This window comes from Pinus tabuliformis, chromosome 1_1, assembly GCF_031772625.1.
Source record: "Pinus tabuliformis cultivar Carrire ecotype Pingquan chromosome 1_1, CPIR1, whole genome shotgun sequence".
NCBI classification, from domain to species: Eukaryota; Viridiplantae; Streptophyta; class Pinopsida; order Pinales; family Pinaceae; genus Pinus; species Pinus tabuliformis.
In genome coordinates, this window is record NC_142297.1 from 852,379,487 (window position 1) to 852,405,963 (window position 26,477).

General features: G+C 40.4%; 1 protein-coding gene across 3 annotated transcripts in view; it reads left to right on the forward strand.

Annotated features, from left to right (window-relative positions):
• Positions 1 to 286: 286 nt before the first annotated feature.
• Positions 287 to 26,477, forward strand: part of LOC149216949 (phospholipase D delta-like) — a 130,931-nt gene continuing 104,740 nt past the window's right edge. Inside the window, exons 1-3 of one of the 3 annotated variants that reach the window (XM_089392865.1) lie at positions 287 to 1,903; positions 7,303 to 7,419; positions 9,057 to 9,251. In XM_089392865.1, coding sequence (XP_089248991.1) covers positions 956 to 1,903; positions 7,303 to 7,419; positions 9,057 to 9,251 — 1,260 coding nt within the window. In that variant the 5' untranslated portion in view covers positions 287 to 955. The remainder of the gene's footprint in view (positions 1,904 to 7,302; positions 7,420 to 9,056; positions 9,252 to 26,477) is intronic. The other 2 variants (XM_089392863.1, XM_089392864.1) reach the window with 2 other exon arrangements.

Sequence of the window (26,477 nt, forward strand, 5' to 3'; positions counted from 1 at the left end):
ATTTCTTAATTTCCACTAGGTCGGTCATTACCCATGAGAGACAATATATACCCTGTCACACAACCCTTATGATAAATAAATTATAAAATATTTCACTAATTGAAAATTTTAAATAAAAAATATAAAAATATATCATAACGTACTCTTAACAAAATTTTTATAGTTAAAATGAATATTTCCTATTAAATATAAAAATATAATAAAAATAACACGTAGCGAACATACAAGGAGTACTTGTCCTGACGTGCAGTGCAGCAATATCTAAAGTTCTTATCGTTCAATACACAGCCTCACATCGACGAAACGAAACACGGGCCCATGGAGTAAAATCCGACTGTGACAGGAAGGCTCTGCAGGGCCGTGGAGATTTCGGCTTAAGTTTCAATCCGTATGATGCTGGGTCATGCCAGGATCTATAGTTGTAATAAAAAACAGTGGTGAGATCCATTACTTTGCCAGTGATCTTGGCTATTGGGTGATAAGTGGAAACATAAATATAAGATTTGGCATATCGGTAGTGCAGTGAGATGCATTCTGGGTTGTCAGTGTAAAATTAAATTCGATATTTCACAAGAAAGTGAAGTGAAATTCGTAGTTTTTCTATGTTGGTGGGAAGAAAGAGAAAGCTACAGAATCCAAACCTATTGCAGAGTGCTGAAATGCCCTTTTGAAATTTCAGCTGGGCATTATGGATCAAGGTTGTGATTTCAATACGAGATCTAGTACATACGTACAAGGAGGAATCTGCCATTATTGATCATTTGTAGCTCTGGGATTGGTTTCAATCTATTTTTCGCTATTGGGTTGCAGTTTTTTGAGTTTTTGCTGAAACGTATGGTTCTGGGTGAATTCGAGGACATAACAGGAGGAATCTGGCATCATTGAGCATTTGCAGTTCTGGGATTGGTTTAAGGTTTCTGTTTCCTTTGGATTTCGGTGTTCTGATTCAATTGAAATGGCTTGTTCTGGGCGATTCAATGGATCTGAGACGATGGATGATGTACCCTTAAATAAAAGCCCATCTCAGAAACCTGTTCTTCTGCACGGTAGTTTGGAAGTCTGGATTTATGAGGCAAGGGAACTGCCCAACATGGATATGGTATCGGAGAATCTAAGGCAATGCGTCTCATTGCTTAAGACATGTACAATGAAAATCCAGAGGAGAGAGAGGAACCACCACCATCATAAGATTATCACCAGTGATCCTTATGTTTCGATCCATGTTGCAGGGGCAACTGTTGCGCAAACCCGTATCATAAGCAACAGCCAAGATCCTCGCTGGGGTGAGCATTTCCATGTTGACCTGGCTCATTTTGCATCGAATGTGGAGTTCGCTGTCAAGGACAATGATGTTTTTGGAGCTGATCTCATAGGAACTGTGGTGATCCCTGTCCAGAAGGTTTTGACTGGTGACAAGATCGAAGACTGGTTTCCGGTGCTTAATTCCAGTGGTAAGCCTCCTAAGCCCGATTCTGCTTTGAGGTTGTCAATTCAGTTCCGTCCAGCAGAAGCAGAAGCTGAAACCCTGTGCAAAGATAGTGGTGGGGTTCCCAATACTTATTTTCCTCTGCGTAAAGGTGGGATGGTTTCTGTTTATCAGGATGCTCATGTCGTAGACGGCTTACTTCCTAAAATTCCTTTGGACGGCGGAAAGGTGTTTGAACATGGAAAATGCTGGGAAGATATCTGCCATGCTATACTTGAAGCCCATCATTTGGTCTACATTACTGGATGGTCCATATATCATAAAGTAAAGCTTGTGAGGGAACCCACAAGGCCATTTCCAGAAGGAGGAGATCTGAACTTGGGGGAGCTTTTAAAATTTAAATCTCAAGAAGGTGTGCGTGTTCTTCTATTAGTCTGGGATGACAAAACTTCACACCACAATATGATTCTGAAAACGGTATACTTGATATTCTCTTCATGATATTTCTCTGTATTCTTTCTAGAAAGCGTTGATTCAGTAGTTGCCGCCCTAACCATGAACCAATCAATTTTTATTTCTCATGTTCTTTCCTTCGTTCTTTTGCATGAGGGCTGGGAACTGAAAAATTAATGCTCATCATGATACTAAAGGCATGTTGACAAACATGACTGTTTGTGTGCAATGAAACATTTTTAGTCTGACATTAGCTAGTTCTCATCTAACAATTAAAATGAAAAAAGTGTTGTTATCGTCATCATTTCGTTAATGTGGATTTGAGACCATATGCCGTGGTGTAAAAAATGCAAGTGTTTGCAGCAGAATAGGACTTGCTCCCTTATCAAATTTAAATTATGCCATGAATGCACAGTAGTAGCTCAAAAATGTCATCACAAGTATAGTGCAACAGCCATATAGGAGGTTGTTCTCCTTATAAATCCCAAAGTCTCAAGTGTAGCACAATAAACATTTTGAGTCAACCAAAAGAGAATGAGAGTGAGAGGCAATGATGCCAATGGAAGCTTTATACAGTATTTTTTCATCGCTTTATACGCTTGTACTTTGTAGATGTGCAACTATACAAACAATCACCACCTATGGAGTCCCACTGATTTATATTGACACAAAGAACGCTTCAAATGGGCCCTGCTGGCATGGAAGGTTTTGTACAAGTGAGAGGTGTCTTCTAGTTCTAAGATTTGTTTGACTTCTTGTTGGAATCACAATTGCCATTACACGAAAATCCGTAGGTGTTAGTAAACGGACCCGTTGCTAGAGTTAACGTATCCTCGAGAGACAGTTAAGCACATGTAATGAAATACACATGGAGTGCTGGATTATCCAATGCCCAACAATCTCCCCCTAGTGCGAGCCGGGGTGTTTCAAACTTGAGACCTTTGGCTTTGATACCATTTGTTGGAATCACGATTGCCGTTACACCAAAACCTGCAAGTGTTAGTAAACAGATGGATCGCAAGAGTTAATGGATCCCCAAGAGGCGGTTAAGCACATGTCGCGAAACACACAGGGATCCAAGAGACGGTTAAGCACATGTCGCGAAACACACAGGGAGCGCTGCATTATCCAATGCCTAACACTTCTTTATCTTATAGCAAAAACCTCATTAATTATAAATACAACTTCAGCTACTTGTTTATTAATCATTGGATTCTTTTTCAACGTAGGAATTTGGGTTGTAACATTTCTTCCCCCATGGAGAATTCGTTGACTTTGATGAGGCCAGCTACTTACATAAAACTAGTAAATTCCCGTGTTGCCACTTTAAGAAGTTTCTTGGGCCATTCCACAAGATATTCTTTTATTTCCTTGGCTCTTAACATTTTGACGTTTTCATCATGCATTTCTTGTTTTATGTCTTGCATATACGTAATTAGGAAATTTTGTTATGATTTATCATTAACACAAGCTCCAAGTCTTTTTCAAGCTAAGAATCACACCAAGCGCCAAGGCTTCTCTATTCCTTTAGCACTCCATGTTCTAACTAGTTTATATCACACAAATCGTAGGTCATCTTCGCTTGCATCACACTAGTGTTAAGAACAAGCTCATGCATGGCACTAACATTCGTCTTCATTGCTTCTCTAGGGTTTACATCAAAAACTCTAGGTCTTGCTCGTAAGACTTCTTAAAGACAATTACAAAGATAAAAGAATGGGTACATCGATATTGAGTTAATGACAAAGGCTTTCTCCTCCCTTTATATAGAATAGGTGAGAGAGGCCAACATAAAACATGGACTAGGTACATACAAGTAACCCTAGGCCTAAGCCAACGAAGCAACCACACATGGAGCGCTCTACAATACGAGGATGACAAATGTCACACTAGGGTTTTATCTAACCTAAAGATGGTGCATTCTTTAAGCATGATGCCCCACTGGGCCTAACACTCATCCAAGTTGGCACACTATCCAACAAGCTATTAACCCAATGCTCTCTTACATGGTTCTTTTCAACATATGTGTTTGAGACAACAACCAACCTCCATGAAGTTATGCTTCTTGACCTAAGCGTCCTCAAGTCAAGTATCCAACCTCCAAGTGTATGTCACATGGTCCCACGCTCTTAGGGCTAAGTGCCTTGCTGCAAGTGCCTAGTGCTCATCCTCCTAAGTAGGTACCTCACCTAATCAAGCAATTGAGTCCCCCATCAATTACATCTAATGGGCTAGTCATCATGCCACATAGGAGAACATCCTTCTAGGTAAGTGCACTATGGCAACACTCTATCCAAGGTGAAGCATCCACTCAAATTGAGCCATTTATATATCCATCATGCATCACTAAGGAATTAGGAGACTTAGTGCTCTCTTATCTAACACTTTTGGAGTAACCTCAAAAGTTAGCACTCCCCTTTTATGAGTAAAGTGTTTTCTATAACACTAATTAACTCCCTTTGATTATGAAACTTGTAAATCTTGTGCTTCCATAAAGCTGGAAGAATACTCCTTCATTGTGACATCGATATCCTACGTACTTTGCAAGTATCCATGAGAGTCACTCCCACCAGTACATGTTCGCACATCTCATCATCCAAGCAATCATTGCTAGGGATTTGAAAACAACAATGACCTTTTGTGAAATTGAAGGAACATAACCCAGGATGACTACTTCTTGCTGAACTTTAAAATCACTTTAGGAAAACATCAACAATAATCTATCAAAACTCTAGTGTCCTTAAAGTCAACATCAAAGACCAAATTCTTTTGGCACAATATTGAGGGTCATTTAAGACATACTGCAAAGACATTCACATCTCCAAACAAGACCAAGACAGGTGGATTAGATCTATCAAAAACACAAAATAATAACATGTATACATCTCAACTCACTGATCTTGAATACCAAGATATAAAGGATTGTCATCAAATTGTGAACATCAAAATCCCTCTCATGCACCTCAAAACCTCTAGCATTTGAGCAATATTGTTAACAAGGTCACCTCTCTCTTTTTGATAGAATTCTGGGACAAGAGTGACATCAAGGTCAACTACCTCTTCCCGCGAGAATCCAACAACCTTGTCAATAGTAGTTGCCATTACTCCTGTCAGTTGCAAGCTTGGAATCAATCATTGATTCCACCACCACAGTTTTTGAACCTATTGCCAAGTTTGTCTTCCATAACCTTCTTTAATGCCAAATGCTTCTTTGCTCTACTAGGGTAAATCCAAACACTGGTGATCTTCTCAGGGTTTTCTTCAAACCCTAGCACTCTAAGACAAGTACAAGAGTATAACATGAAAGATCAACCCTCAAACAACAGTTACAATATACGATAGAATCACATCACACTAGCTATCACATCTATGATCAATCTCTCTACAAGTGCAATGTACAATATGTACAACTATCCTCAAGGAATAATGCTGGAAGCTCCATTTGGTCTATAGCAATCATTGAAATTGAACAAGGTTTCTGTTCTTGTAAAACCTTGAGTCACAACTCAGCCAAAATAGATCAGCCAATAATTGTCAATCTATCACATAATGAATCAGCTCCCCTTGAGCTTTGAAGATCAACAAAACAATCAAATGGTTAAGCATGCATATCACATGCATCAATCCACTCCAAAAATTAGCATCCATTGGAATAAATCAACTACTTATCACAGATCCTTCTATGTATCACACTTGCTGAAAATAAATCACATACCAATGATCATTGAAGTAGATCTTCTACCTATCACAGGTGAAGATGCACTCTCATCACAAGAGTAACTAGGGTTTCAAGTTTCAACCCATCCAATCCTTTATGTGTGCAAGTGCTCATCTCAAGCACACTGATCTCAACTTTTACTATCCAATAACCTCTCCTAGGTTCAGCCATTGAAATATCTGGCTCTCAAATCAGCAAGAAGGTAATCTTAGTCAAATCAATGCCAATGGCATGTGGAAACTTTGAGAATCCATGCTCAATGCAAATTTAGAAATTTCACTTCAACCTTGAGATTCCTTGGATCTTTCTCTTGTGAACTAGATATAAATTACAATAATGTATATTTCACTTCCGTCCAAGCAAATACATAATGCAGTCCAAGAAAATAAACTCTAACAAAAAGATGGTGTGCTATACAACTAGTTGTTAGCCCAATGCTCCCTCTTATGTCATGGTTAGTTCTCCAAGTGTCCTCATCCAAGGTGCCCCTCTTGTTTTATGCCACATGTCCTCTTTTAGTTACTTGTTCCAATGCCTCTCCTCAACTTATGTGGCCAGATCCACAACTGATTTCCATAAAGTAGCCTCTTCAACGTGAGCATCATAAAGTCAACTATCCAACCTCTTAGGTGTATGCCACGTGGTCCCATGTTTGTAGGGCCATGTACCCTTATCCAAGTGTTTAGTGCTCGTACCTCTCATGTGGACACCTCTCTTGTCTAACAACTGACTTCCCCCCATTATGTGCACCCAATGAATTAGACATCATGCCACATAGAGAATGAGCTCCTAGGTAAATGTACCATGCTAGTTTTCTACTCAAGGTCAAGCATCCACTCAAAGTGAGTCATTCATATCTCCCTCAAGGATCACCAAGGGACTTGGAGACCTGGTGCTCTCCTAGCTATGTGAAAACACTTTTAGAGTAACCCCAAAAGCTGACACCACCTTTTTCAATGTTCTCAAGGGGACTTGCATCTTTCCATCAAAGTTCTTCAAAAATATCCAAAATGCACTGCAATCAAAGGGTCATATCCATGCGGATCAAGGAGATGCATGTTTGTTCATATTTGATCACTCTCAAGTTCTTCAAATCTTTAGTTCATCATCTTTACGATTCAACTTTCTCGACATGTAATTCTTAGACCTATCTGCTTTTAGTCAATTAAAGATGGTAGGAAATTTCTTTCATTAGACAATTATGTAAGCAAGCACGCAGTAGTTTACTTTCTCCTCTTTTATTGCTGGTTATTCTGAGTGATATTACTCTCTAGGAGCTTCACGTATCTTACCTAATATGTGGTTGGCATTAGAGCCTTTTTGAAATAAAAAATTGATGTGGATGTTTTTATTTATTTCGTGAATTTTATCAACAATTATGCAGGAGGGCATTGACTTGGATTTTTTATAGACACGTTATGATTTTTTATAGAGGTTATGAACTCAAATTTGACATATGGATATTAAAATTGGGACGGAAACTCTCTGTGGGTGATGTTTCTTTGATCGTTTTTGTGCATGGATATTGTGTCATGGGCTAGATTTTATAAACTGAGGTGTTTCTAGTTGGTAACATGCTAGTGAATTTGCACTATTTCATGCCCATTTAATTTACATGAAGACATTTCCTGTAAGAGAATGCAATACTGTGAATAGATGGAAATACTGGAATAACTAAGTTCTCTCTATAATTGTGTAAGAACAGGAAGGAGTTATGCAAACACATGATGAGGAAACAAAAAAATTCTTCAAGCACTCATCGGTTCAATGTGTGCTAGCTCCGCGTTATGCAAGTACTAAATTGAGTTGGTTCAAACAACAGGTAAGTTTCCCAGAACTATTCATTCTGCGTTCTGAATTTTTATGTTTTTGGGATTAGGACATTATCGTGAATTTGCTACTGACAATAGAATATGGTAGTAAGTATGTGGTTTGCCAAGAACAGATTGAGATTGTGTTGGTCGCCATATTTTTCTTGCTATCATTTTATTGGCTTTCTTTGACATTATTAAGAAGAAAAACAAAACAGGATGATTTCATAGTTCAAAAACTTAACGAAGAAGACTATTGCATCATTCTAGTTTTTCTTGAAAGAGCTACAATTATATATTTCTCATGATGATTGACCTTATTTAGCTGTGATAATTTGGAGTTTGAACTGTTCACAGAAGGAAACAGTTAAAATACTACATGATTGAATAGGCAAATTCCTATGAAATTATGTATTGAGATACAAATAGAAAAACAGCTGAGATAACATCAATCTCCAATTTGATATTTAGTTGTATGATTTAAACAACTGGGATAACATCACTCTCCAATTTGATATTTAGTTCCAAAAAACCTTAGAAAGAGCTCCAAGTTAAGGGTTAGAGTTTTTGAGTAGTTCAAGTGGAAGCATGCTTGCTTGAATAGTGATCACTCAAATCTATTGGACTGATTATTTATCTGCTTTTCCTTTTTACTCAGTAAAGAAAACTGTAGTATAACAAAAACCCAGAAAACTATAGCCTTCGATATTAGCTTAATGTAGTAGATGGCATTCCAGCAAATTTTCCTTTCTAGATCTACTCATAATTGTAATATTTGTAGTAGGCCACTATTCTCAACAAAGGACATATAATTGGGCTTTACTATTGAATAGGACTCCATTATTTTCCAAAACCTGTCTGAACCTGATCTGTCCATATCTAAGTTAGCTACAAATCATCCAGTGAATTTTATCTCTAGCAGTACTGATCATCTGTCAGCTTGTATATTGGCATGAATTAGGACGAGTTCTCATCTGGCACTCTGCATTTCTAATAATTTTAGATACTGTTCCTTGGGAAAACATTCCGTACCACAATTCTGTTCCTGAATATCACTTTGGGTGGAAGTCTTATTATTTCTTCACTAAATCATACCTGTCATGATTACTTTGATTACTCACCAGATTCTCCCTCATCAGAGATCAAAACATGGAATTTTAGAGTTTCCCCTAGTAAAGGATTTGCAAACGTGACATATTATTTTATCATTTCAAACACGTAAGTGTAATGTAAATTCCTTTAGGAAATATATCGTAACAAGAATTTAATGCCCTTGTGAATTCAGATCTTTATTGTTTCATGTTGTTTAAAAACAAAGATTCTTTGAAAATCTTGTTTGAGTTCTTCCAACGCACACGATTTATAACTTTTAATGGTATTAATTGTTAATGGTATAGGTCAGTCCTAGTAAGTTGCTAAGAAATATCAGTTCCACTGAAGGTGCAATAATTTTTGAGGCTGTTATGCTGATTGATATCCACATTAACAAGATGCAAATAGATTCTGAGTAAAGGGCATGTAGTGGAGGGTGTATGTGAACAAACCTGTACATGTTTTATGTCGATTTTGTCTGAGGCTTGAGCATATATTCTTTTTCTTGTTCTAACTTTTACTTACATTGTTTTCAATGTGGCATTGCTGTTCGCAGGTTGTGGGTACCTTGTATACTCATCATCAGAAAAATGTGATAGTGGACTCACAAGCTCATGGAAACTACAGAAAAATAACTGCATTTATTGGTGGGCTTGATATTTGTGATGGTCGTTATGATACTCCCGAGCATCGTTTGTTCAAGGATCTTGAGACTGTCTACAAAGAAGATTATCATAATCCTACTTTTACAGTATGCGTTCCCTTTTATTTTAGCATGTTATTGTTCTGTACTTGCCACAAACATGTTTGGAAATTGAAATAAACTTTACTGCCCATGATTGACTAAAACATATTAAAAGCTTTTTATACCGGGTATGCAATTTGACATAACAAATATTTGGTAGAGATGTTTCATCGTTGGATCAACTGTAATCCAATATTATCTATGGTGGTTTATATACACATGTTGTAGCAATCTGTATTTGAGCTGAAATTACACCCATGGGTAAGGAACTTGCTGGGTCCTTTCAAATTTCAGAGTAAATGGAAGCTGTTGCTATCAGCTATTGTATGGCATGGAAGGCTGTCCATATGCTTGTTGTCCATTGATGGAGACTGTCCAACTTGCTGAATTATCATTATGCTGCTCCATCTTTGAAGAGTCATCTATGATTGCTATTTATGTATTCGAGTCTTCTTTCATATGAGCCCGGGAAATTGGTCTTCCATGCAATATTTGGTGCATGTCACAACCCTTCTATTCACTGTTGTCTGTGCTGTTGAGAACGGTGTAAACTTCACTTCCGGCCACAATCAACCTTATGTTATTGTTATTGTTAGGTTTGTCTAAGGCCATCCTAGTCAATTAGGGCTAGCTGTATGGATCCAAAACCTCTCTTGGGGAAAGAACCCTAGTTCTTCAGAATCAGAACTAGAGCAGCGCAGCATTAAATCCATAACGAGTGTGCTGGAGCTCAACCATAAGTGCACCAGAGAGAGATCACAACCATCGCAACCAGGAACAAAAATGTACATGATAGGTAAATGTGCCCATGTGCTAATCACTTGCATAAAGAATGAATTTTGAAAGAATGAAAACGATCACATGTAAAAATAAAACAAAAAAGAGTGGTTTATATATAACCATTTGAAGCAATGTTTTAAAACTCCGACTCCGACTCTGTATCGACTCGGCCGGTTTGATTTCAATGACTCGGTCGTTGTAAAAAATACATTAAATATTTTTTTTTATTATAAAAAACATAACTTTAAATATTTTCATTCATGTTTCCAAACACAAAGCTTTAGAATACAGAGAGAAGACAACATATGATCAAAGTAGGCTCATGAATATATCCATTATATCAAAATGACACCCAGTGCACCGTTCAATACAAAGTTCATACTTAGAGACCAATGCTAGGATTCTTTTCTGCCTCAGCCTAAGGACAATCACTAGACTACAACAACAATAATACCAATTCTCTGCCCCTAATGAAGTCTCAAAACCCTTGATTTAATTCTGGTCAAGCTCCAGAACAATCAGAGGTAAATATGTATTTATTAGTCCATTGCCAGAACGTTTGCCTTTTTAAAAACATTGTATGGCTCAATGCATTGTTTCAATTTTCTAATTCATGCCACTAGGATAACCATACTTCGGCCTTGTAATTTTCAAAACTTTCTCACAGTGATAGATTACTTTAGGGCTATAAATATGCAATAAACAACAACCCAACCATTGATATGTAGGAGGCGGAACAACTTTTGACAAATGTGCTTTAGGATTTTTGTCAAAGAGCCGAGCCGACCGAGTTGTTACCGAGCTAGCCGAGTCATTACCGAGTTGGCCGAGTTGTTACCGAGTCAATGACTGGCTCGGTAACAACTCGACCAGCCGTTCCGTTTCGGGCACCAAGCCGTCCCGGCCAGGCATTGGCTCGGTCTGACTTGGCCGAGCCGGAGTCGACTCGACCGTTTTTTAAAACAATGGCCGTGGCATTGACATTGTCATGGGCAAAAATACAGTATCAACAGTAGCACAGTGTTGATGGAAGCAACAGTGCGGAAAGGTGATGCTTTAGAGACAAAGAAACATGCAACTGGACATTGTTGCTAAAACACATTCCTCACTAAGAGGGAGTGTTAGTTTTTGGTAGCATCATATGTGCTCTAGCCATGAAAATTGGTGGAGAGGCTAAGGCACATGAGTTTTAAAGAACCTTGAAACCGTTTGGTGAAATTCCACCCGAATTGTATTTTATTAAAATAATTAATATTTTCAATGGGGTTACTAAGTCTAAACTTAGGAAAATTAAAGTATTAATGGGTATTAATCAAAATATGGGTGAGAATGTTCTAGAAAACCAATGAAGTCAAATTTTTAATCTTAATCATTGATTTGAGACTTAATCTCGGTCGTTGAAGTCTCAACGAAAAAAGTTTAAGAAGGAGGCTTGGGGTTCATTCAGGAACACATAGAGAGAATGAATTGATCTAGAGTTCAAAATTTCTGGGGCTTGGAAGCTGAGAAATTTGAACTAAGTGATCATTTTGCAGCAAAGGGGCAGGGATAGTTCGGGAATACTGGGCAGAGAGCCACTAGTGGAGGCAGCACAACACCTAGAGGGATTGATGCTGGGCAAGTCTGGGCCCCCACAGGCTTGACGCAGAGCCAGAAGGGCTAGCGCAAAAGGGAAGCTGCCTTTATGCAGAAATCTAGAACTGCCGAGGAGTTGCCAGAACAGCCGGGAGAGGTTGACGCAGAAGCTCCAAGAGGCAGAAGAGACAACATAGGGCTGACGCAGGGCCTGCGCAGGGCCAACACCGAGATAACCGGGAATTTGCCAGTTCTGCTGCCGGATCAACCAGAAACTGTCGGGTGAAGTGAGGTAATCTCACTCAGTTTTCCGCCATTATATTTTTCTCTGTAACTGGATTGTCGAGAGGGCATCCAACATTGTATTCAAAACTACTGCTTAATAATATAAAACCCTCAGAGCTGTTGCATCGATTTTCCTCCATTGGGTTTTTCCGGGGACTATTTTGTCCAAAAATAACGGTGTCCTATGTATCTTGTTCTTTGCTCGGTTTCTTGTTTCATGTAATCAAATTTAATTGGTATGGGTTGCAGAAGTAATTTACTTCAATATTTTTCAGAAAATAACTTGATAATGTATATTAAAATCAAGTAGGAGAAGTGAATTCAGTTTTGCTGTAGTAGGGGTTCCTTGAGTATAGGAATTTTCACAACCAACATTGTTTCCACAGCAAGGCCTTGACTGACAGCTCTTATCAGATCAGAGCACAATGTTGGCGAGACTAATGACTATAGACACCTTCATCATTGTCTCTCAAGGTACATCCCCACCCGGGTGTTCACTGAGTATGACCTTCTAGGACTATTCTTATCTTGGGTTCCCAACCCTCAAAGAATATTGCTCCTCTTGTCTACTCTTATCTTGGATGCCCTACACATCCTCAAAGAGCATTGGATGTCAGATGATTACCCAACCCTCCATTCTTTCTTCCTAGGTGAAGACAAGAATGTTGTGTCTATCGTGTGTCTACATTTCCATTCATGTCCTTCACCTAGACTTACGGCTGTTAGTCTTGGTCTAGTGCATGACACATGAAATAGAAAAAACACAATTGTCACTCCTTTTTAATCAGGGGTGATCTATTTCAATCTCCCTCTTGATCAGGGACCTGTTAGAGCTTCCTCTTAGCTAGGGACTCTTCTATACATAAACAACTTATTCTTCGTGGGTCCTTCACCTGCTTGATCAACTTCTCTCCTTGATGTCATGAAAATTAGTTGAGCTTCTTTCTTGTAGGGCAACAACACACCGATCACTTTCCTCCTTAGTTTGTCATGTCATTTCTTTCTTCATGGAAAGTGGCCTTCTTCATATCTGGGACCTTCGTCATATGACTACTTCTTTCTCATTATGCTTCTTCCATTCATCATATGAATGCTAGTTGCACTTGTAAGTAGCCCTGCATGAGTTTATCCAGATATTATTCAAGAAATCAAAATATATCATTAAATCAAATCGTACCTTATTAGGTGGCTCTTCATCATGACATCTTTATGTAGGTATCAACATCCTGCATTTATGTTGACACATCTCCCAAAGATATCCATTGTCAAGGGTCTACATCTTTTCATCAGAGTCCGCATATCTTTCCGGGAGATTTTCTAGTCAAGTCTTTGTGATCTTTTGGATGTTGATTGCCTTCATCAGGGTTGCATATCTCACGATCTCTTCATTCCTTACACATTCCATTCCCAGGTGCTTTTAATCAGAGTTTCTTAGTTGTGATCAACCACCTCATACATCATATGAGGACACATTATGTTGATTTCATCTAGTGTGTCTTATGTCTTCTTATCCTTTCAGAGGAGGAGATCCTTTTTCTCTTGATCATGCTTCTCAAGATAGAAGTAATGATCTATATTACTTGCAACCATATGACATGTCATTATAATATTAAACACAAGCATACATACTTATTTTTACCTTAGATCATCGATGCTTCTTCCAGCAACTTCCTAGATTGAAGAGATCTTCAATCCCTTGACCTGCATTATGTTATCACATCATCGTCTCATGGATTCCATAAGTTGGAGTTCCTGTTGAAACACTTGCTTCCTCTCTAGATTAGTGAACCCTATGTTGAGGATTCCATCAGAGAATTTTGAGGATCTTGTATATCCCCAACTGGCAGATGTTTCCTTTTTGCTTTTGATGTATGATGAGCCTTGTCCTAGATGACTCCTTCCTTTCCTTTAATGTTCACTGAGGTTCTCAAGGGCTATATCCTACATGTTTGTTTGCCATGGATTTTATCCTTCATGATTCCCATGGTGATGTCACGAGCTCTTGTTTCTAATGCTTCCATGATGCCATGATGCATCTTATTATCTTGGTCATATTTCTAACACAAGATTCAGGAGCTTACGATAGGACCCTTTTTTGGGGGATGCCATCTTACTCATAGGAGAGATTTGTTACTCCCTCTTTCTTTGGTCCCTTTCTTCAGCTTCCTCCATCTTTCCAGTGATATGGGTGTCTTTCTATAAACTTTCCATAGCATTGAATCTTAGCTATACTTATTTCAAACTTGCCTTTCCTTTTTGCACATGTTTGAGTCCTTTTAACCTTCAATACTTTTGCTATCGACTTGTCTTTCTTTATTTAGCATAGAGACCATAAGTTGTCAAATGAGGTATCTCATGGATATTTGTTACCTTGATTATCTGTTAGTGCATTATAGATCAATGATGGTTATCTTCCTTCCTCGATCTTGTAGATGGGACCTTATGAAGATATCCTACATCCTTTGATACCTTTGCTTCCATGTAGATCAGATTTCATGTGACCTTCTTCATTGCACCTTTTAGAGAGTGAGTTTTCCTTTGATTCCTCCAATATTGCTATATGAGGGGATCTTCCATAAGTATCCCTTTCCATGAATTCAACAGAGACCTTTTGTTAAAATTGGCAACTAGGGCCAAACTCCATGTGGGTTATCTTATTTATGGTAGCTGATATTTTTCTTGGATTCCTCTCGTTGAGAGGTGTAGGATTGATCTAACGATCATCCGATTCTGACATGTATTCATGGAGATATGAATTTATTTGTATTTCTTGACAATTTGTCAAGGTCAGCCAACAAGTAAAATAGTGTTGCACACCCCCAGCTAAACCTCAACGTGGCATATGAGTAGAGGAGACATTGAGGCATTAACACACTCATCTCATCCTCACATCTCTTCTATTGCGTTGTCTCTTGGGTATACGAAGGAGAAAGAAGACTATCTCTCATGTGGGAAAAGAGGACGCTATTAGGGCATCATTGTGAGAGGACGCAGTTAGGGTAGCAAGGACGCAGGAAGGTGCAACAAGTGATTAAGGACTGCGTTGACCAGCGTCTAGGCAACATTAACTGCAGATTTGTGTGGGTAGCTTCTCCTAGGCTAGCCGCATTGCTGGACAAGTCTGCGTTGACTTGTTGGAAGGCACATCTGTGACTGCATTGACTGGTTAGGGCTGGCTGTAGTATGCTGTAGCATTGACTGCTGTTTTGACCGTCTTATATTGACTGTTTTGGGATGCTATTACTGCTGTTGGAGACAGAGTTCTCCTAGGTTGGCTTGAGGACATTTTGGGAGTTGATTGATCACCCTTGCTATTGCTATTCAAGGGTTTCATTACTACTGTTGTAAATCACAGATTTGTGATATTGAACTATCTCTCTCTCTGTGCTGAATTATTGAAAAATATAGAAGAATTGATCAAAGGGGTTCCCCACATTGGGGTTTGTCCCTGGCTAGCGCCACATCTTGTGTCTCTTGTCTTGGCTTGTCTTTTGTTGTTTTCATTTATATTCTATCAACATTTGACTATCATGTTAATGTGATTGCTATACTGGAAATTGACATTGGGCTAATAAGAAGAATTGAAGTAAATTGCTCTTAATTATAGAACATACCATAATTTAACATGGTATCAGAGTTGACATGAAGACAAAGCCCAAGCAAGAGCAAGAGCAATCACTAAAGACAGTTGGAAAAAGTCAAAAGGCTTCATGGGTTCCTCATCACACTTCCCCACCGAAGACAAGCTCTGTGAGAAGTCTGACTATCACGAATGGAAGATGTCTCTTGATCTGACATTGGAAGAGCAGGAAGTGTTGGACCATGTGAGGGGTAGAATTATGAAGCCTCCATCAAATGCACCGGTTGCTACAAGGAACAATTACACTAGGGGTGAAGTCAAAGCGAAGAAGATCATTCGGGACTCAATTGACAAGCGTCTGGTGGCCTACATTTCCGAGTTGAACACCTCCAAGGAGATCTACGATAGACTGGTAAGCTTGTTTAAAGTTAGTGATGCAAATCAAGTTTTGTTCCTCAAAAATAAGTTGAAGGATATTAAGAAGGGCAAGGATGAAGATATTCAATCCTACTTCTTAAGGATCACTGAGATCAAGAATGATCTCCTATCAATTGGAGAAGTCATTTTTGACAGGGAACTAACCATCACTACCCTTGGAGGGCTCCCATCCGAATGGGATGTGTTTAGAACCACTCTTCTGAACAATGATCGAATTCCATGACTTGAAGAATTGATGGCGAGATGCATTCAAGAAGAGACAAGGATAGTGGAGCAAGAAATGCATTCAAGCAAAGGCAACCCCACTGCTTTCTCCTCTCAAGCCAAAGGGAGAAATAATTCTGGGTCTAAAGGTCATTTCAAAGGAAAGTCCTTGGAAAGAAAGGAAGATGTTTTGTTTGCAATAAATTTGGCCACTATGCGAGGGAGTGTCCAAATAGAAAGGACACATCACATGACGATGATTAAAATCACTCCCGGGGAAACTCCAACCACAATAAAAGGAATGGCAGGTTCAATGGAAAAGGAAAGAAGAATGCGGGAAATCAAATAAGTGGTCAACCCTCCAAGAAAGCAAGGAACTCCAGGTATGAATCAAATGTTGTTAACCATAAGCAAGATGAATATTATCTGATATTGACGCTCTCCACTACCTTTCCTCCGGATTCATTAGGAAATTGGCTTATTGATAGTGGTGCCTTAAGGCACTTCATTGGCTACAAGGAAACTCTCTCTAATCTAATAGAGAAGGAGACTAACTTGGAGATTATTCTCGGAGACAACTCCACCTATCCCGTAAAGGGTGTAGGGAATGTTACTCTTCAATTAAATCAAGATAACATAATTCATTTGCAAGAAGTCCTATATGTACTTGATCTCAAGAAGAACCTGGTGTCCATTTCGGCAATGGAAGACAAAGGCTACAAGGTGGCCTTAATCGATGGCAAGGTACGTGTGTGGAAAAAGAATTTTAAAGATGCTTTCACTCTTGGGTTTCGGGTTGACTCCCTATATCAAGTTGGAGGAAGTCCGTTGGGAGTCATGTCTTGTGACACAACTTTACAGTCTGAACTATGGAACCGGAGGTTTGCCCACCTTCATTATAAAGCTCTACCCGATGTGAGATAGATGGTGACAAGGGATGCCTGAGTTTAAAGTAGAGCAAGAAGGCGTATGTCCGGGGTGTGCCGAAGGAAAGCTCAAAAGGGGACCATTCCCCTCAAGCCATAGCAAGACCTCCGACATTTTGCAGTTGGTTCACTCCGACATATCTGGTATGATGCCTGTGAACTCTTTGGGAGGATATTTATATTATCTCACTTTTAAAGATGATTATTCTCGCAAAACTTGGATATACTTCTTGAAAAAGAAGGATGAAGTGTCACTTCAAAGCCTTGATCGAGTATCAAACTGAGAAGAGGATCAAGATCTTAAGGACTGATAATGGGACTGAGTATGAATCCAATGAGTTCCTTGACTTTTGCAAGGAAGCTGGCATTAAGAGGGAGACCACAACACCAAACACTCCTGAGCAGCATGGTGTGGCGGAAAGGAAGAATCGTATGATTATGGAAGCAGTTCGTTCCATGCTCCATGATCAAAGTCTTCCGAAGTTTCTATGGGCCGAAGCTGCAACTACCGTCGTATATGTTCAAAACCGATGCCCTCATCAGGCGTTGGATTGCAAGACCCCCGAAGAGAAGTTCACTGGTAAGAAACCTGATGTCTCTCATTTTAGAATTTTTGGGAGTCCCATATACTTTCATGTGCGGAAAGAGAAAAGAAACAAATTGGGTGCATCTGGAAAGAAGGGAATCTTCATGGGCTATATTGAAAATTCTAAGGGCTATAGAATATGTGGCTGGTCAAAGGGAAGTCGAGATAAGTCATGAGGTCACCTTTGACGACGATATGGCTCTTAGCAAGGTTGACAATCTTCCTATTCTAAGGAAAGATAAAGAAGCTATCACCAGGAAGCCGGATGAGAAGGAAGATGAGACGATACTTGATGTGGAAGAACCTATGGAATCTATTGATCCCCCTTCGCAAGAGCCTTTCTCTTCTAGGAAGAGGCCCTCATGGCTTAGGGGGACACTTGATGATGCCGAAGGACATATTGCACCCAGAGGGACTTTCCGTGAAAGTAAGAAACCAACCAGGTATCAGGGATACTTGACCATTATGAGCACCATCATTCAAAATGAGCCTTCATCATTCGAAGAAGCCATGAAGCATCAAGTATGGAAGGATGGTATGAATGAGGAATATGAGTCCATCATGAAGAATAATATCTGGGATGTGGTCCCCAGACCCCAGGACAAAACAATTGTCACCTCGAAGTGGCTTTACAAGATCAAGCATGGAGCCGATGGGAGTGCTGAAGAGTATAAGGCTCGCTTTGTTGCTCGAGGCTTTTCTCAAAAGGAAGGTGTAGATTATGATGAGATATTTGCACCTGTTGCTCGATACAACACTATCCGCTCGATCATAGCCCTTGCTGCTTCGCAAGGATGGAATCTACATCAGATGGATGTCAAGATCGCGTTCTTGCATGGTCCGATTAAAGAGGAAGTCTATGTGGAACAACCCGAGGGGTTTGAGATTCATAATTGAGAATCTCACGTATGCAGGTTGAAGAAAGCCCTCTATGGGCTGAAGCAAGCACCTCGAGGATCGATAGCTACTTGATGAAGCTGGGATTCACTAAGAGTGAAGCCGATCCAAACCTTTACTTTAAGGTTGACGATGACAAACCTCTCATACTAGTGCTGTATGTTGACAACCTCTTCCTAATAGGTGCAGACCCTCTCATTCACAAATGTAGAAGGGAGTTGGCTTCCGAATTTGAGATGAAGGACCTAGGATTGATGCACTATTTCCTAGGGCTGGGGGTCTGGCAAAAGCCAAGAGAAATTTTCGTTTCTCAAGGAAAATACGTGGTGAAGATATTGGAGGGATTTGGTATGGTGGATTGCAAGCTCGTGACTACCCCGATGGAGCTTAACTTCAAGAAGTTATGCGGTAGTGCTGTCGGACCTGTTTTGGGAAATGCTTTTGAGTATCGTCAACTCATAGGAGCATTGATGTTCTTGGTGAACTCCCGTCTGGATATATGTTTTGCAGTCAACATGTTGAGCCAATATATGGTTGAGCCTCATCACTCACATTGGATTGGTGCCAAGAATCTTTTGAGATATCTTCGGGGCACAATCACTCATGGGTTGAGATACACTGCCGGAGATGTGAGGCTACATGGATATTCCGATGCTGATTGGGCAGGCAGTGTGGTGGACCGAAAGAGCACTTCCGGGTGCTGTTTCTCTTTGGGTTCGGCCTCGATATCCTAGATGAGAAGGAAGCAGAAGTTGGTGGCTTTAAGCACTACTGAGGCTGAGTAAATGACTGCGAGTATGGCCTCCTATGAGGCTGTCTGGTTGAGGAAGCTCTTCAGTGAGCTCTTTGGACATACATTGGATACTACCGTGATCCTCTGCGACAACCAGAGTGGGATTCGTTTATCTAAGAATCCTGTATTTCATGATCGCTCTAAGCACATCGATATCAGGTACCACTTTATCCAGGATATGGTACAATGAGGAGCAATAAGGCTCCATCATATTGGGATAGATGAGTAGGTCGCTGACATTCTGACAAAGCCCTTGGGAAAGGTCAAATTCTTGACTTTCCTAGAATGACTAGGAGTCGTTGAGAGACCCTCTTATGAGGGTCTTGTATGATGCATACTTTGAGCTCTGGGAACTCCGGGGGGCTTGGGGTACTTCTTGGAGCGACAAGCAACCATAGAGTGACTCACCCTCCCCTAGTGGTTTGCTATGTATAGGGTGAATGATTCAACCTTCCCCTATGATACCTAGTGGTTCATCCTTCTCCTGTCGAGACATCCTACCCATGCAGTCTGGGACTCATGGGAAGTACCTCTCATCTGGCCAATGAGTAGGGAAATGAGGATAGGGACCATAGTAGTACCGATGGACGCATCGTGTATCTACTGTACTCCATATGCTAGGATGACATTGACATGGGATCAATTGGAACTGACTTCGGGTTAGTAAGAGTGATATAACTCACTCTCTTTTGGAACTGACTTCGAGACAGTAAGAGTGGTATGACACACTCTCTTCATTGGGATTGACTTCGGGTCAGTAAGAGTGCTATTGGACACTTTTTTATCTGGGATTGACTTCGAGTCAGTAGAGGATGGTATGATACATTCTCGATCATTTCTTTTTCTTCATAGTTCAGCAGAGCAAAGCAAAGCAGAGCAGAGCAAAGAAAAGCAGAGCAGAGTCGAGTAGTGCATTTGATGGCAGAGATAGTACCGATAGACAGATGTATTAGTAGATGGAGTTTTCCCTAGTTGAGAGGGAGTGTTAAAATTGGCAACTAGGGCCAAACTCCATGTGAATCATCTTATTTATGGCCATTGATATTTTTCTTGGATTTCTCTCATCGAGAGGTGTAAGATTGATTTAACGATCATCCGATTCTGACATGCATTCATGGAGATATGAATTTATTTGTGTTTCTTGACAATTTGTCAAGGTCGGCCAGCAAGTAAAATAATGTTGCACACCCCCAGCTAAACCTCAACATGGCATATAAGTAGAGGACTCAGGAGACATTGAGGCATTAGCACACTCATCTCATCCTCACATCTCTTCTCTCTCCTTATCTCTTGGGTATACGAAGGAGAAAGAAGACTCTCTCTCACGTGGGAAAAGAGGACGTTGTTAGGGCATCATTGTGAGAGGACGTAGTTAGGGCAACAAGGACGCGGGAAGGTGCAGCAAGTGATTAAGGATTGCGTTGACCAGCGTATAAGCAACATTAATTGCGGATTTGCATGGGCAGCCTCTCCTAGACTAGCCGCGTTGCTGGACAAGTCTGTGTTGACTTGTTGGAAGGCATATTTGTGACTGCGTTGACTGGTTAGGGCTGGCTGTAGTATGTTGTAGCATTGACTGCTGTTTTGACCATCTTATATTGACTGTTTTGGGCTGCTATTACTATTGTTGGAGACCAAGTTCTCCTAGGTTGTCTTGAGGACATTTTGGGAGTTGATTGATCACCCTTGCTATTGCTGTTCAAGGGTTTCATTACTGCTGTTGTAAATCACAGATTTGTGATATTGTAATATCTCTCTCTCTGCTGAATTATTGAAGAATATAGAAGAATTGATCAAAGGGTTTCCCCGCATTGGGGTTTGTCACTGGCTAGTGCCACATCTTGTGTCTCTTGTCCCTGCTTGTCTTCTGTTGTTTTCATTTATGTTCTATCAGCATTTTACTATCATGTTAATGTGATTGCTATACTGGAAATTGACATTGGGCTAATAAGAAGAATTGAAATAAATTGCTCTTAAGCATAGAACATACCATAATTTAACACCTTTTGATGACTTCAACTACTTAGAGGACTATGTCTATCCTCCTTCTTCATGCAAGGAATCTTGATGACCATCCAATTTATATATGTCCTTGTAATCATGAAGTCATTTAACCAAACTTAATTATATAATGAAAAGATACTTACTTGTCATGTGAAGACGAAATCTTCACCTTGATTGCTTTGATGATGGTTGAAGAAGATATATGAGGGCTTCTTCTTGGATGACCTTCTTGCAAATGAGAGAGCCTTTCCTCAATAGAAAAGGTTGCTCCTTTTGATGAGGATGATTTGTTGCATTCTCGGATGATCTTCTTCTTGGAAAAGGAGATGATCCTTGCATGATTATAACCTTGAAGATGACAATGCCTTCTCGCCTTTAATATGCTCTGCCTTCTTTTGTAGAGTGGATCAAGACTGCTTCAATCCTTTCCAAGACGATGAGATCTTTATTTTGAGGTCTTGTTGTCACTCACTGCAAAATGTGTTTTCAGTCGCCCAAAGTGCAAAAGGGCAGAAAAGTTTGCAGCCATCTTCCAAGCCACAGAAGCTCACAAAGCTAAATCAGACCCTCTTCATTGGATAGGGCCTGGAATAAGCTCTCTAACGGTATATGTAACTCCTCAAATGGACCCCGAAATCAGAAGATATGGCCTGTTAAAGATGAGGGATTTTGTCACCTTTGAAAGAAGGAAAGAATCGCACATCGGAGGTCTGGGAACATATCACAAATCGCAGATTAGTGGGTCCAACAGATCACTCTTAAGAAGTTGCGGGAGGAATACGCCGATGATGTTAAAACGCCGGGAGGGCCGAAAACAATTTAACAAAGGTTTGTAGCAAAAAACCAAGGGTAGGCGGACCCTTTCCCTCTCCTCTAGGGGGCCACATGGCAGAGCACTATTGGAGCCGATAAAGACATGGTGGCGCTGACGTCACAATGATGTGGCATTACAGAGAACACGTGGCACACAGATTTTGCATTTTCAAGGGTCTAAAGAGGGCATATCTGGGTGAAATGTGTCATCACTCGGGAAGTGCCACGTGGCAGTGATAACTTCACATCGACAATCGCAAATTGGAGGTTGAGGCTTATCAATACTTTGTGACGCAGTGCACACATGAGAAAGTGCGATAAAGGGGCTCTAATACAGGTCCTGGCCCACAGTCACATAAAAAGCTAAAAGAACTAGGGGCTAAGCACGGAGGGTGATCGGTGATCGACGATCGACAATTGTGTTGTGCATAAAAAAAGAGTCGCCGATTATGAACCTTCGATAAAGGGGCTTCGATAAGGGGGCTGACCTGTGATCGCATAAAGGGCCGAGTGCTAAAGGGCTATCGCAATCGGAGGTCGCAAACATGTTGCGGCTCCAATGTAAAAGTATCGATTGGAAACCCCGATTGCGATCCACCGACTAGGGAGCTCCGATATAAAGGCTGAGCTCCAGGTCACAGCGCGCGGTCCTATGATGAAGAAATACTGGAAGGGGCTAAACCAAAGGGGTCTAAGGAGCATCAGGACTCGCTGTTTGTAACGTCATCTAAAAGAAAAGTCCCGATACAGCGATGCCCTGATAGTGTGGTACAATGCTTTAAAGTTGGATGGGTCGACAGTTGAGACTTTGAATAGAGGTATGGAGCAATTGGAGAGCGATATGGGATAATCCTGTGGAAGCCTCTACAACAAGAAACCCAGGACAACAATCACCTCAGGAGTGAATTCGATTGCTTCATTGCACGTCTTTGGAGAGTAAAGGGAGGAATGGGACTCAGGAAGACTTAATGGCTCAGCATGGGGCTCCGCTCAGCTACACAATGATGGACTGCTAGGACATTCTCCACTCTTACTCTGTAACAGGCAACTCACAGTCGATCCACTCCCTGCTCTGGAGAACGAGCGAATCAGGCAGTTAAGGGGAAAGCGATAGAAACCGGCCAAGCAGCAGGAGGGACACATTGTGGTAGAGATGTGGCCAAATCAGGGGCCTTCACAGGAACCGCAGGATGATATTTTCCTCCATCATCATTTAGTTTCCTCTTTTCTATTTTTCTATAATTTCTTTTATTTTGTAATTTCTATATTTCCAAGAACATAATCAAATCCGTGGAAATCATTTTCTGCAGTAGAGCTATCGTAGGCTTAGACAGTGAGTCAATTTGACAGCTGGCCCTTGGTTGATGTATTTTGTAAATGTGGATTCAAAGCCTCCCTTCCCTGTATAAATAAGGGGGAGAAACACTTAATATGGGGGTTCGTAATTCTGCACCTGCAGTCGTCCAAAATTTGTGGTTCCATTTTGGTTCTATGAAGCTTGTTCATGAGGGACTTGAGCTATAGATATTGGAATGTAAATGGATTGGTGAATGGGACTCATTTCGAAGATTAATGAAACTCTTTGGTGATTCCAATCATGGCAATGCGAAATATATTTTCCCCTATGTAAATCTCATTTCATATATGTTTTTCTTTCTTTGAAATAGTGTGATGAAGCTATCGGTTTCTCTCTGATTCATGGATTTATCTAGGCTGCTAAATAGCGAACAATACCTGTGTATAAGACAGGTTTACTTCTGTTAGTCTATAACTTGCAGTACCTGTGTATAAAACAGACTTACTTCCGTTATTCGATTAACTTGCAGTACCTGTATGGGCACAGATTTACTCATGTTGTTTGGTGATAAAGGTACCCATGAGGTATATGGCATGAAACCTTAATTTGTGCTCCACTCTTTCCGCTCTTTCATCTCCTCCCTATTCCATATTTCTGCTGGAACATCGTGGCTTAGGATTCTGCATTGCAACCAGCCCTGTGCACCGAATTGCCTCCTTCCTTTTCTGCTCTTCACTTTACTACAACGTCAATATTAAGATGCTCGTTGTTGTGTGTCGGCCACCAGAACCAAACATTTCTCTTTGAGGTTGGCCCGATTTACCCCTTGAACATTTGGATCCATGTATTGGCTTGAGTTTACCTTAATGAAGGCCTATTGAAACAAACCCGTTAACTACGTGACAATTGGAGTGCAATAGAAAGCCCCCATTGATAATCTTCCATGCACTCCTCTCTTTAAGATGTCTTAGCAATGTTCCACCAAGGTTCTGGGACGAGGAGGCGAGGGAGCGAGGGGGCGCGGGAGCGGCCTATGCAAAAGCTCCCTACTATTTTTTAGGAAACGTGGGGGAGCGTCAGGGTCTTAAAAATTTATAAATATAAAATATAATTTATTAATTGAGTCCACTATGACAATTTGGTTTGAATTGAAAAGCTGCAAAGCATGATCATTGATATGAATATCATTTGACATTATCCAAATTTATAATATCATATAAAATAATAAATCTAAAATTCTAATTCAGCTTGGTCAAATTCTAATTTAGATTTTGGTCAGACAGAGGGAGAGCTTCAGCTTGATAAGGTAGCCACCGAATTCTGTGAAAAGATAAATGAATAGATCAGGGACACTGCATTGGCAGTAGAAGGGGCAACTACAATGGGTTGTCCAGTTGTATTGGGTCCAACAGCTAGAAAGTTTGTTATATTATATATAATATAGACAGTACACCATATGCTGAAAGAAGAGTTTTAGTTCCAGGAGAGATGAGAAGATCACATGAAAGAGTTTTTGACAGTTTACTATCAAATGACATTGACTGCAGGATGACCATTTGCGAATCAACTTGGGTGACCAACGATGGCATGGATAATTTGTCTACCTTATTAGAGCAATGCCATGCAGTTCAAACTTTAAACTAGCAGTGTATTTCAGGGGTGAAAATAATTTTCAGACTTGAGAATTCAAGCTGAGCAACTGTGCTCTGTGTAAATTTTGTAACTGTATAAATTCATATATAACGACAGTTCCTGAGATTTCTTGCTGCCCATAGTATTTTGTCATGCTTGCAGTAAACGCATGTTAGTCTATAGTCCACCCAATTATTTCCCACATGACATAGGTGCTGCTTCCATAGTTTGTATGTCAAATGTCATGCAAATTAAAAACACAAACTGAATGTCTCATATTCTTTGCCTGTCACTCCAGTTATCTCCCCACTGTAATCCAGCCATCACTTGAGAAAAAAAGGAGAAGTTTTAAAAGGGAAAATTCATGTACGTGCTATATGGTCCAGCAAATTTCCATGATACTGACCCTCTAAAATAACGCTTGTTGAAACCAAAAGACAACACAAGACATTATCCCCATACAGAACATGAGTAGTTTTGTACCACTTTAGTTCTATTAAATCATAAACTATAAGCAAGGCCGAGCGTGGGGAAACGTCCCCTCAGGGAAGGGAAATGTTTCCCTGGCACGTCCCCCTGAGTTTCCTCCATTTTGGGAGCGTGGGGAAACGTCCCCTACTCGTCCCCAAGTCCCCGGAGCGCGGGGGAGCGAGGAAACTAGACCCCTTGGGGGGGGCGAGTCCCCGTGGAACACTGTGTCTTAGGCACTGGTCTACAATCAACCTAGAGGCTGTCTCTAGGAAGCTTTCTATGTCTCCCGAAGCACTTGTGCTAGAAAAAACGACAACATCTTTCTAGCGACGTTGCCGGGGAACAGATTAGAATATTTTTCCCTGGGTACGACAAATCTTTACATTCCCTCTGTCAGATGAGCAAGGGAAGTGTGGGTTGAAGATCCGTCACTTTGGCGACTCCACTGTTTCAATCTTATGGCAAACATCCTGGTGACTCCACTGTCTGAATATCTACCTCCTCCGATTTATGATTCATATGATTCAGAGGAGGATGAGGTGGTTACAAATTGTAAATGGGATCCACTTACAAGCAAGTGGGGAGAAGGCTCCCAACAACAAATTTTTCAAGAAGAGCCCAAAGTAGAAGGACCAAGCAGAGTTTGCGATTGCCGGTTGCTGAAAGATTCCTGCCAAGAATTCTCAGCAAATTCTCCAATCTATGACTCTTACAGTTCAAACAATGAAGAATCTATTGCATATTTACAAGAGGGTTGACCCTTTGACAAATGGGTAGCTACTAGAAAATGATCAGCAACAAAATTTTCTAGAAGAATCTAAAGCTGAGGAGTTGAACAATATTTGTCACTGCCTTGACCAAGAAGATAATGGTCAGCAAACTTTTCATGAAAATAAGGTAGTTGCAAATTTTTCTTGTCAGCTCTATGACCCTGAAGCTGACTACATGACA